The following is a 13,253-nucleotide window of genomic DNA, read 5'->3' as shown; positions in this document are numbered from 1 at the left end:
TACTCACCCAGACATTGGTGACCTGTGTGAATGTGTGGCATCAGCAATGGCAAAGGTAGAAAGCCCTGAGAGGGTCCTGGCTCGGTAGATATGGTCCAGTGAAGATGACCAAAAGGCCAATCAACTCCATCCCATGGGGGATCGTCCCTTAACCGACCATCTACCATCTGAGTCACAGCACCAGAAATGTCAGGTAAAAGGCTGAAAACCAAGACCAGACCAGGCCACAAGAAGCCTTTATTGTAGGAACAATCTGCCAGCTGTCTCTGAACAAAAGAGAGACAAAAGCAATATGGCCAGGACAGAAAGTGCCTTTTATAGAAATGGGGGTGGGGCTTGTAGGAGCTGAGGTGGGATTGAGTGATATGGTGGCTAGGGACTGGAGGAGCATGTGACATCACTAGTTGCTAGGAGAAGAACAAGTATTAGGTTACTCTTTTGGTGGGAGTAGGGTCATGTTGGAAAGCTATTACGTACAGCAGCCACCCTAAATTGGAGGGAAATCTATCAGTACCAATAAAAAAAAAAAAACTTTTCCTCCTTTAACCTGTAGGTGTGAAGTATTTGGTCTCAGGAATGAAGAAATCAACCAAGACACAAGACAAGCATACTCTGTGGCTTCCTCTCAACCTTATACTGAAGGTTCTAGTGAGAGAACAAGGAGGCAAGAATATGGAGGAAAAGACATCCATATTGGGCAGGAAAAATAACACTATCTTTTGCATAAGACATAGTCTTGTATATAGAAAATCTTGAGGCAACTAAAACAACTTTAAAACCAATAAACAAGTTTGGCAAGGCTGCAGGATATATAATTTGTGTTTTACATCTTTGTTATTATAAACCTGAAAATGAAATTAAGAAAATCATTCCATTTTCCAAAGCATCAAAAAGAAAAATATACTTAGGAACAATTTTAACAAGAGAAATACAAATTTAATGAAAAAGTTGTTCCAAGAAATAAAAGACAATATAAATAAATGGCAAGATATATGTGTTCATGGATCAGAAGGTTTGATATTGTATTGTTAAAATGACAATATATCCCAAACTGGTTTATTGACTCAGTGTCATCCCTATGAAAATCTCAGGTGGCTTCTTTACAGAAATTAGCAATCTAATCCTAATATTCACAGGATTTCACAATACTCTAAATACTCTTGAATAAAAGGAACAAAGTTGGAAGATTCATACTTTCTGATTTCAAAACCTTCCAAAGCACTACAATAATAAATAAAATTTGGCACTTGCAGATGGATATAAATATGGATCAGTCAAAAATCACTTAAAGGTCTGAAATCAAAAATCCAGTTAACAGGTTGATTTTTTTTGATAAGGATATGACATCATTAAAACACACTACAAAGAGTTACTTTGACAAATGGTGCTGAAATAACTGAATATTGACATAAAAAGAATGGAGTCTTTATTTCTAAACATAACACAAAAATTAATTCAGAATGAAACAAATACCTAAATGTAAAATATGAAAGTATAAACTCTTACAAAAAAAGGTATAAATATTTGTGAGATTTTATACAGTTTTTTAAATCTCACAGGTTAAATATCAAATATGAATTAAAATTCTTCAAGATTAGAAAATTTTTGTTTCAGAGGACACCATCTTGAAATTTCCTGAAGACAATGGAGGAGAAAACATATATAATCTTTGATATGATCAAGAAAATCTAGAATTATTATTACATGCAATATGGTAGCCTACATGAAATTCTCTATCAAAAGAATATTGTTTGAGATATGGAAACCTAAATAAAGTATGAACTTTGGAATGTAATAACCTATCAATATTGTGTAATTTTAACAAAACACGATAACTATGTAAATATCAATAATGTATGGAAATGATTTGTGATAAATTGGAATACTTTGTAATTTTCTACATATGAGATTCTTGAAAAATTGTAAAAAATGTGCTTGAAGAAAAAGCTATTGTGGCAACATACTCAAAGATCAATGGAACAGATTAGAAGATGCAGAAACAACTCTAAACACACTCAGCCACCTTATCTTCAATAAAGGAACCAAACATCTTCACTGGAAGAAAGATAGCCATTTTAATAAGTGGTGCTGGAAAAACTAGCTTTCCACCTGCTGAAGATTAAAACTCAACCCATGTCTCTCACCATACCCTAAACTAAAATAAAAATGGATCAAAGATATAAATATTAAAACAGAAACAATGCATCTGCTGGAAAAGAGACTAGGTAGAACTCTTGAAGACATAGGTGTAGGCAAAGACTTTATGAACAAAACCTGATCACACAGAAAATATTAAAAGAATCAACAACTGGGATCTCATCTTACTAAAAAGCTTTTTAACAGTAAAAGAAATCACCAATAGAGTTAAGAGACAACCCATAGAGTGGGAAATATTTTTGCCAGCTTCTCCTCAAAGGACTAATATCTAGAATATAGAAAGAATTCAAAATGATCATATCCCCCAAATTTAAAGACTCAGTCCAAAAGTGAGCAGCTGAAATGAATCCAAACTTCTCAGATGAAGTGCAAACCACCAATAAATATGTTTCAAAACTCTTCTTTTTAGAATAAAATCAGGTAACAATTGGAAAAATATCACCATTTCTTCCACTTCCAAATATACTGTTTGATTCAGATGAAATATTCAATTCAAGGAAGGATTTTCAGTGGCTATTGCCAAAACTATTTAAAAATTATTGATGAACAGGAAATTTATACAGCAATGTATCACCCTGTAGAGTCAATTTTAATTAGGAAAGATAGCAAGTTATCCCAACTGTGCAAGGATGTGGAGACCACTGCCTAACCAAGTTGTGAACCTGAGCATCTCCTCTAACAGAAAAAATCCACAGTATGGGTCTCTTAGGATGTGAAAAGACATAGTACACCTTCTATTGCCATATTATTTAACTTGAATCTGGTTATGAGGAAACATTAAAAAGATATACATCTTGCAGAGTACTTTATGAAACATCTGACCAAACACTTAAAAACTTAAATAATGGTGAAGGAAAAAAGAAAAGAGGATTCTTCTAGTTGAAGGGAAGTAAAAAATGATAATGAATAAAAATAAATAGTAATAAGTAATTGATGCAAGATAAAAAATTAATCACTCTAAGATAATTTCAGTATCACTGAAAAAATGTGAATATGAAATGAATACTAAGTGATGTTAAATTTCTTGAGTAAAATGTTTATATGAGTATAAAGAAATATCTTTGTTCTTTTGAGATAGTTGTTGAAGTATTTATTGTTGAACTGTCATGATGTCATCAACTATATATGTGTATTATACATATAACTGATAGGTCATATGTACAAAATTCTAATGACAGAGACTGTTTGGTAAAATTTTAGTCAACCTTTTGAAACTTCTCCAAACCTTATCTGTGCACTATCTTGTAAAATTAAGTTTTAGCCACAAATGGTGGGAAAGCAACTTTTCAAGAATCTTCACTTTCAATACCTGATCAACTTTGATATCAAAATTATTTCCTCCCCACAGTCAGTGGATCACTTTGGCCTGCCCTCTTCTGATTCAGCCAGAATTCTTCCTAGGCATAGTGTCTCCTCTTCTTTTTGTCCAACCCCTTACCTCTCTGCTTCTTATTTCTTCTGTATTGGAGCTCAGTTCTGTCCTGGGGTTTTTCTTTTCTTATTTTAGTATTACTGATTTAAATTTGTCTTCATCATTTTGTCTTCCATTTGACTCTTGTTTGATTTAACAGTGTTTGATAATGCAATGACACAGATCTGGATTTAACCACAATCACCTGTCTGGACATGACACTAGACCTCTCTGGACCAAAACTTTTATTGTCAGACTATCTGCTTGCTTGATTGAGTACTCAGTGATAAATTTCAGTTTAACTGAAAATCTAGTGTCTTGGATAAATCAGTTGATACATAGGACAAATGTTGAATTTCTTTTTTTCTTTTTTTTTTTGTATTGGAAACTGAACCAGGGGTTGTACACTAATAAATCACCAGCTCTTTTTTCAATTATCTGAGGCAGTCTTGCTAACTTAAACACATTAATGGATGTATATCAAAGGTACATACAAGGCAATGGAAACAGTTTCAATGGGTGAAGTTTGAGACAATAGAACTAAAAAATTAATAAGATAATATTTGTATATAACAAATGTCTAAGTTACTTCCCTGTTGTTGCGTCAAATTACCTGCCACTCAGGAGTTAAAAGAGGAAAGGCTTATTTTAGCTCATGATTTGGATTCAATCTGTAGTTAGCATGGCAGAGGGGCATGGAAGTGGAGAAACAGTCCATGGCAGAACATGCAGGAGTCAGGAAGAAGCAACCATGAGCCTCTCTTTCCCTTTTATTCTATTCAGGCTACAAGCCTATTGATTGCTGCACTCACCTAGGGTGAGCCTTCCCATTATCCATACCCAGAATTATGCTAAACCAAGCATTGGACTTTTATTTATCATATCCCTTAATCCATATTCATACAACCTAGATCCTGGAACTTAAAAAAAAGCCCCACCTAAGAGCTCATGTGGATTTCAGGGAACATCTAGATAAAAGCCCTAATGTCAGAGATATTAAATAAATGTCTCCAAGTCTATATTAATATGAATAAATGAAGGAAAATACTTAAAAATGAGCTGTATGGACAAAGGTCCTATAAAGAAGAGTGCCAAATAATTGACATAGGTATGTTGCCTTTAGACAATTGTTGGGTAATCTCTCACTCCTGAAATGTGGGCTGCATATAATGATTTCATTCATTATTATAGTATGGAAAGAGGGGGGAGTATATTACAGTGGGGAAACCTGGTAAATATTACTGTAGCTAGGGGGTCACCATTAGTATCAATATTTATAATTTATGATGATATTGTTTACTGTTGAAGATCCATAATCTTAATCTAATAAATGAGGAAAAGGAGGGAGACTCCAGTTGAGGGACTTTATACAAAATGCTTGACTAGTTTTCAAAATTTGCAAGATCATCAAACACAAAGAATATGTGAGGACTCATCACAGATAGGAGCCTTGCAAGAGTCTCTTCTATGAGAAAACTAAAGTATAAATAAAATGCAAAATCAAAAATAGATAATAGGAAGTGAGGAATTAACATGTGTTATATACATGTACCAACTCTACACAAGGAATGTAAAGATTGTGTACTACACACACACTATTTTAAAAAAGAGATAATGAACAAAATACAAAGGGTTTCACAGATTGGATCATGAAACAGAAGAAGAATATTAGATATAAACTACATAAATTAGAAAATTTGGACTTTAATACATAATAATGTATTAGTATTGGCTCATTGATGATAACAAAAATTTCAGAGTAATCTAAGATATGAACAAAAAGTAGTGAAAGAGCAAAGTGGGAGGGATCAAAATTCAGGACTTGAGGATATATTACAAAGCTACAGTGAAGAAACAGCATGGCACCAGCACAAAAACTGACCATGGATCAATGGAACAGAATAGAGAATGCAGAAACAACACCAAGTACTTTCAACTGTTTGATCTTTGATAAAGAACCAAGAAAACATACACTGGAGTAAAGATAGCTTCTTTAATAAATGGTGTTGAGAAAACTGGCTATCCACATGCAGAAGATTGAATCTAGACCCACATCTCTCACCATGTAGCAAACTAAAATAAAACTGGATTAAAGAAAGAATAAATCAAACAGAAGTACTTATCAAGAAAAAATAAAATAAAAATAAAAGAAAAAAATAAAAATAAAATAAAATAAAAAATAGATAAAAGTCTTGAAGTCACAGGCATACACAAGGACTTTTTGAACAGAACTACAGTTGCACAGGAAATCACACTACCAAACAACAAATGGGACCATGTTAAATTTTTTAAAAATTACACAGCAAAAGAAACTACAAACAGTGAAAGACAACTTACAGAATAGGATCAAGAAATTTGCCAGCTATTCCAACAATAGAGGACTAATTTCTAGAGTATGTAAAGTACTCAAAAATTGAACCCCCCCAAATAAAAGATTCAGTCAAAAATTGGACGTGACATAAATGAACACTTCACAGAAGAAATACAAATGGCTAATAAATACATGAAGAAATGCTCAGCATCACCAAACATTAAAGAAATGCAAATTAAAATAGCACTGAGATTTGCTCTTACCTCAGAAGGACTGATCATCATGAAATCAAATAATAAGGGGAAATTGTGGGTAAAAAGGAACCTTTCTACATTGTTGATAGGAATGTAGGGTTGTATAATCACTATGGAAATCAATATAAATATTTTCAAAAAAACAAACTAGAAATTCCCTTTGACACAGCTCTTCTCCTTCTAGGCATCTTTCTGAAAGAGTTAAAGACATCATATTACAGTAGTATATGTGTACCTATGTTTATAGCAGCACAATTCCTAATAGCTAAATCTTGGAAGTAACCTATATGCTCATCAACAGTTGCATGGATAAAGAAAATGTGGTATTTACACATAATGGAGTAATACTCTACCATGAAGAAAGATACTCTAGAGACATTTGTAGGAAAATGCTTGTATCTTGAGACTGTAATGTTAAATGAAATAAATTAGACACAGAAGCTTAAGTATTGCATAGCTCCTCTTATAGAAGAAACCCAAAGTATAGACAAAGAACAAAATAAAAGATAATGAGAAGTAGGGAGATAAATTTTTCTTGAAAGGAAAAGGGATCAAGAGATGGGTGGAAAGAGGAGAGAGGGAAGGGAAAGGAGATACAAATAGAAATTAAGGTGTACTAAAATGTAAACATTATGCACCACAGCATGTAATAATAAAGAAAGTGATCTGAAAATAAAGAAATGAGTGTCTGATGTATTGGAACTTTCTGTACAAAGTTCATATTTTTCAACAAATCTAAAACATTTCTAAAATCTTTTTAAATTATTTAAAGATAAAGTTGTCAGAATGAAGCCAGATAGTCTGGTAAATATCACCATTATTCCATCTCCAAATACAATGTTTAATATAAGCCAGAACTGTAAATGGATCTTACCATAAATCCTTAAAAAATTTGGGAAACAGAGAAATCACACAATATCCTTATATTATTCACAGATTAGACTTATTTGGCCAGTGTTATGGCTTGTGTTCAGATTTCCCCTCAAAGCCTCATGTGGTCTTAGATGGTGCTTTTTCAAAGGTGGCTCAATTGAGAGTATGTGATTCATTGTGCAGTGCTATGGGAGGGCAATTAAGGGTGTGAGTGCTACTTGCCCTAAGTAGTCTGAATAAGATAAAGGGGGCAGAAAGATGCTGTTAAGGTCTCTTGTTGTTTTGCCACTGTCTGTCCACCAAGAATTGTTGCCCCTCTGCCACCCTGCCTTGGAGCCAGTTGATTATGGGCTGAAACCTCACAAACTGTGAGCTAAATAAACTCTATCCCCTTTAACTTTGGGGGTCAGGCATTTTGTCTCAGCAACCAGAGAAAAGTAGCTAACACAACCAGGAAACAAGATATTTTTATCAGTGAAAGATCTGATGAATATTGCCTCAACCAAGGTGTCAAACTTAGCATCAGCTAGTAAGAAGGCACACTGGTGTACTGACATTATGACTTTATTAAGATTCAACAAAAAACCATGTATCATTGCTAAAAATATTTAAATTCATTCCAGAGGAAACATCAGAAAATACAGATTGTAGAGTATTTTTCAAGGCATCTGAAATGGGTACATATATATTTTATATAATGCATATAATATATGTATATATTATTTATGTGAGAATATGAGTTGTATATAAATATGCAATTTAGTTTGAGGTCTTGACCTCTTTTAAAAGTGTAGTTTAAAAATCTTAATTGAATTTTATTCACAGTTTCTTAATCAACCATCTTCCAGAAACCTGGATTAATTAAAAAAATTTATGGCCTGAAATGTGCTCAACAGTTTATGGACAGAAAACAGAAGTGATGTGCAGACATAGATTAGCTGATTACAGCTCAGACTGTTATATGTTTTTAATCAGGTGGCCTCCTCTTGGCTGCTGTGGGTGACTAAATTACTTCTTACTAGCATAAGCACCTAAATTCAGTTTCACTTAGTTTATGTACTAAGTTTGCATCTCATTAGAAACTCAAGTGCTAAAGGAGTAGGGGAAGTGGGAGGGGTTGGGAGAAGGAAAGAAGAGAAAAGAAAAAATATGAGAAAATGAAAACAAAGTCTTTGTAAATAAGGAAGGGTGGAGGGGGTGAATGGAGGGCAGGGGAATGGGGAAAAAAATAAGAACCAAGATGCATCATGTAAAGGTACAAGCACCCAATGATAAATGTGAATGTATTGTATACCTAAAATGGAAAAAAAAGAACTCAAGTGCTCAGGCATTCTCAGGTCTAAGCTAAATTTAACAGTTTTATGTGTATAAACATGTATATGTATAAACAATATATGTAACACACATATGTATACATGTATTGCACACACATATATGTGTATTATCTGAACATATATTGCATTTTATATTATATGTATATACTACATTCACAATTAAGTTAAGGCAAAAAGTTAACAATAATTTAATTTATATTGAACTGTTTATAATTGCATATGGGAATAAGTTGTATGATCCCTTTAAGTTTCTGTAGTTTAGAAAATTTTAGAAATAAATTTGGGAATAACTCTGATTGATCCAAATCTCTTTTGAATATCTACTTACATTTTTACAACTTCTCTCTCATGTAATTTTCAGTTTATTTACAGTATGACAATGTTTATGGATTATGATGCCAGATAGTCTGAATTTTATTTCTAAGATCCACCTGTTCCTCTGTGGATAGATTATGAAATCTCTCCGTCCATCAATTTTTAATGTGGGGTTATTGAAATTGAAATATAGTAATGAGAGTAAACAATAATGTGTTTCTGAGTTATGAAATTGATATCACTGAGAAAGTTATTTCTATGTTTAAAGACTATGCAAGAATGTAGAGTATCAAGGGGAAGACTACACAACACAACACAAAAACTACACAACACAATAATGTAGCAATTAGTATTTAATCAGTTGAAAGAAAACCACATTTCCCAAATAAGTTTAAATGGTATAAAGATCTGTTGGATTATATGAACAAAAGGGCTAGTTTATTTCAGATATTTAGGTCTGTATTTTTGTGATTCCCTCAGTTGTATCTTTATTTTAGTGTTGGCTGAGTTTTTAAAGCCCTTGAGTTATCTTCTTTTTATTGCAAAATGGAAATAGGCTGTCACAGATTTCACATCCATAAAGCATGATATTCAGAGAAAATAGATTAGTTTTTGGTAGATCTCTTTAAAATGAAGAAACTAATTTCTAAGAAACTTCCAGAAAAATCACCAGTATCACTCTTCAGTATCACTGGCTTGGAGTGAGTCACTTATTCTTCCAATGACAGGTGTTTTGAATTCAGTGTTTCTAAGGATTGGAGGTGGGTGATGTAGGAATATGTAACAAAATTTGAGGTGGGTGATGTAGGAATTTGTAACAAAAATCATGGTACATATTATTAGAAAGGGGAAAGGAAATTAATAGATGAAATTTTGACAACTAAAAATGATCACTAAAATCAAGGGTGTATAACTATCCATCTGATTCAAAGCTTGTCAGCCCTTTTGGTTTCTGAGTTTATCCATAATTTTAAAATATATTTAAGACTCTAAAGAGATTTTATGTAGGTTATATCTATTGCTTTTTAATTTAACTAAACAATAAACTAAAATTTAAAAAAATTATTAACTAATCTGACTATATATTTACTAAAATAATATCGTGAAAACATTTTGAAGGAAATGTTTGTTAAGTGATCAAACACACAAGGCACTGGTTGAGTACTGATAATCTAAAAGTAGATGTGAAATTTTTAATACAGGAAGTAGGAAAGACCTCATTTTATTAAACATCAGTTATGACTGAATATTTTCCTTTAAAAAGTTGTGTACATGTATGAATTATTGAAGTCAGTCTCATTCTAGTCTCTTCCTAATCAATCAGGTAAATTTTATGAAACACGCAATCATATTACTCTGTTGCCAGGAAGTCTACAGTATCTGATGCCTTTAAATAAATTCAGATGCTTTGGGATGGCATTCAGGGTTCTCAGTAATCTGGTCCAGCTCTACCCTTACTTTCCACACTCAGCCTCTTTTCAGCCTCTGTCACATAACCTGGATGACTCTGGTTCATTGCTCACCACCATGTCCCACTTCCAATGACACACTCATTTCTGGAAACATTGACTCTGGTCAACCTCAGCTCCATTTTGCTTCAACTATCAATTTTATTAGGATTTAACATTCAGGAAATTTGCCAAAGTTAAATAGAGGCTATATATATATTTTTTCATTCCTAGAACCTGTTGAATGTTTCCAAACTTGTGGCTAACTACAATCTGACATGAATATTTAGTTCAATTCTGATGGATTATAGTACCTTAAATTTTGAAGCACATTTTAGCAGAATATCTCTTTTCCAAACTAATCTGACTGAAATATTACCATGATCTAATAATGGAATTTTTTATTTCAAAGTTACCTTTTTCATGTCTCAATATCTTTACATACAGACAGAATTACTGTGAACTGCAATCAGTTTTCCAAGGGAGATGATAATTTCTCAGTATGTTACAAAAATTGCCTTTTTTCATAGCCCCTTTCATAACATTTATCATTTCCTTATTTCTTAGACTATAAATAAAAGGATTCAATAGAGGAATCACTAGAGTATAAAAAATAGCAACAGGTATATCTTTATCAACTTCATTAATAGAACTTGGACGAATATACATGTAAAGAAGAGAACCATAGAATATTGACACAGACAAAAAATGAGAAGCACAAGTAGATAAGGGTTTGCCTCTTCCCTCTTTGGATTTCATTCTGAATATAGTAAAAAGTATATAGAAGTAAGAGATTAGAACTATAGTAATAGAAAAGATTTGAATGGATCCAGAAAAGATAAATATCATTAAAAAATTGATATAGGGGTCCACACAGGAGAGTCTATATAACGGAAGGACATCGCAGAAAAAGTGGTTGATTAAATGAGACCTACAGAAACTTAACCTAAATAAAAATCCCACTTGAATTATGGAATGCAGGTTTCCAGCTATGTAGGCTCCTGTGATCATCTGAATGCAGAGTCTCTTTGACATCATGCTGTGGTACTGCAGTGGGCTGCATATGGCCACATAGCGGTCATAGGCCATTGCTGCCAGAAGAAAGCAGTCTGCAGTTTCAGCAAGACAGAGAAAATAAAACTGTGCCATGCACTCATAGAGGGAAATCCTTCTGTCCTGAGAGAAGAAGTTCTCTAACATCTTGGGAGTGATGGCACAGGAACAGCAGGAGTCCATCAGAGCCAGGTTGCCCAGAAAGATGTACATTGGTGTGTGAAGACGATGCTCCCTGTAAATCAAGGCCACCAATCCTAGGTTTCCCATCATAGTGATGAGGTAGATGGCAAAGAACAGAATAAACAATAACGTCTTTTGGTCTGGGTAATCTGTGAATCCTATGAGGATGAATTCTGTGGTGGAGGAGTGGTTTTCTTCAGTCATCTATCTCTCTTATCTGTTGAGAAATTATGAAGATATACTATTATAATTGAGATGATATAATTGTGGTTTTACAGTTTCTTTTCATAAAAGCTTATCCTTTAAGCATCCTGTGCAGTCTCTGGAATAAGCTATATATATACATATTAGGGGACATTTGTTCTCCTAAAGTGTCAGAATCTATGACCCCACACTTTGACTGGAAATTCACAAGAATATGTTGATAATATTAGGAAAATTATTCAGGTGGATAAAGGTTATCTTTATTTATTTATGCAAGAATAGTGTAAAATATTGGACACATATTTGGCTTATTGTTCTAAAATGATTTTATCATCAGTATTTTTAGATCTCCAAAATAAATTTAAAAACAGTTAAATTCTTTAAATGCTTATTTTTAGCTATTGTGAAAACAAGTTTTTTACACTTTGCTACAGGAGAAAATATTTTAATAAAGCACATTATAGATATGTTAAATTTATATCTTAAAGACTGCACAAACATAGCGAAGGACTAATAAGGAGACTTCAATGTTTTAAAAATTATCTTGGAAAGCTAAATAAATAAAAGGCTATAGATCATCACTTGTCCTAAACCTTTTCCAATGTCACAATCATTTTCTTTCTTTTTTTCGAGGGGGGCGGGTACCAGGGATCGAACTTGGGACCTTGTGCTTGAGAAGCAGTTGGTGGAACCACTGAGCTAAATCCCTGGCCCTCACATTCATTTTCATAAACACTGTTATTCTTTTTTTTCTTGAGACAGGTTCTTGCTATATAGTTCAGGATGACTTTGAACTCATTATATATCCCAGACTGGCCTCAAACTCCTCAATTCTCCTGCCTTGGCCTCCAGAGTGCTGGGATTACAGGCATGAACTACCACACCTGGGTTAAACAGGAGTATTCTACACTACATTCCTACTGATTTTTTCCAAGTATTCTAGAGTCTCTCTTTTTCCTAAATCATAATTTGCAGACAAAGCTACTTAATAAAATTTCTACTAAATATTGCAGAACACACTGATATTATTTTCTGAATTTGGAGCCTTATTTTCTATATGCACACAATCCACAATTTCTTGCTTTATTTGCTCACAGGTATCTAAACAATTTTTTTATTTAAAATGTTTTGTGACTAGTTGTCACATATATCTGTTAAAGGAACTCTAAAATGCTGTGGTGAAAGGCAAAATTAATTCCAATCTTAGTTCCAACACAATGAATTTGAATATTTTATCTTGGGTTTTGACCATTTTTTCAATGTTCTACTAATGATACTTAGGAATCTCTTTGCTATGTACAATGATACTGTTAATTTTTAAGAAGAGTCTACAAGAAAAAAAAATCAGAATCATCATCAGCAGATATATTTGTTTCATTAAAATTGTCTTTTTCTGAGGGGAAAATCATACAAGCCAATATAGGTAGGCTCGACTCTTTACTTGAGATTTTAACACTTAATAAGAAGAATGCCCATTAAGTCTTAGAGAATTTTTGAATTAAAATTTTCTTTTGCTTTCAATGGCTTTTTCCTCTTATTGCTTAGTGACCCACTGGGACATAGAGCTTGACAAATCTAATCATATAAATTCTATGATCAAAATGTGTTTGTTTTCCATAATCAAAACATCAAAATAAAATCACTAGAAATTTGTTTGGTCTAAAATATTAAGTAAAAAACATGTAATTCTTTAAATTAGATAAAAGTTTC

At 32.9% G+C, this 13,253-nt stretch overlaps 2 protein-coding genes across 5 annotated transcripts in view; one reads left to right on the top strand and one right to left on the bottom strand.

The window, feature by feature from the left end:
- Cldnd1 (claudin domain containing 1) overlaps positions 1–13,253 on the top strand; it is a 232,139-nt gene that overhangs the window by 114,412 nt on the left and 104,474 nt on the right. The window lies entirely within an intron of this gene.
- Positions 10,557–11,618, bottom strand: LOC147830413 (olfactory receptor 5K3-like). Its single transcript, XM_087213650.1, has one exon. It carries the CDS (start codon positions 11,541–11,543, stop codon positions 10,557–10,559), a length of 987 nt encoding a protein of 328 aa, XP_087069776.1. The 5' UTR covers positions 11,544–11,618.

The sequence above is a fragment of the Heterocephalus glaber genome, unplaced genomic scaffold, assembly GCF_053883595.1.
Source record: "Heterocephalus glaber isolate CG9 unplaced genomic scaffold, H.glaber_assembly_v1.0 deba00000122, whole genome shotgun sequence".
NCBI lineage: Eukaryota > Metazoa > Chordata > Mammalia > Rodentia > Bathyergidae > Heterocephalus > Heterocephalus glaber.
The sequence above is the reverse complement of the archived record's forward strand: the minus strand, read 5'-3'. Positions and strand labels throughout refer to the sequence as shown.

Excerpts from the sequence above, each read along its gene's own strand:
- LOC147830413 (XM_087213650.1), bottom strand. The coding sequence starts at position 11,543 with ATGACTGAAGAAAACCACTCCTCCACCACAGAATTCATCCTCATAGGA.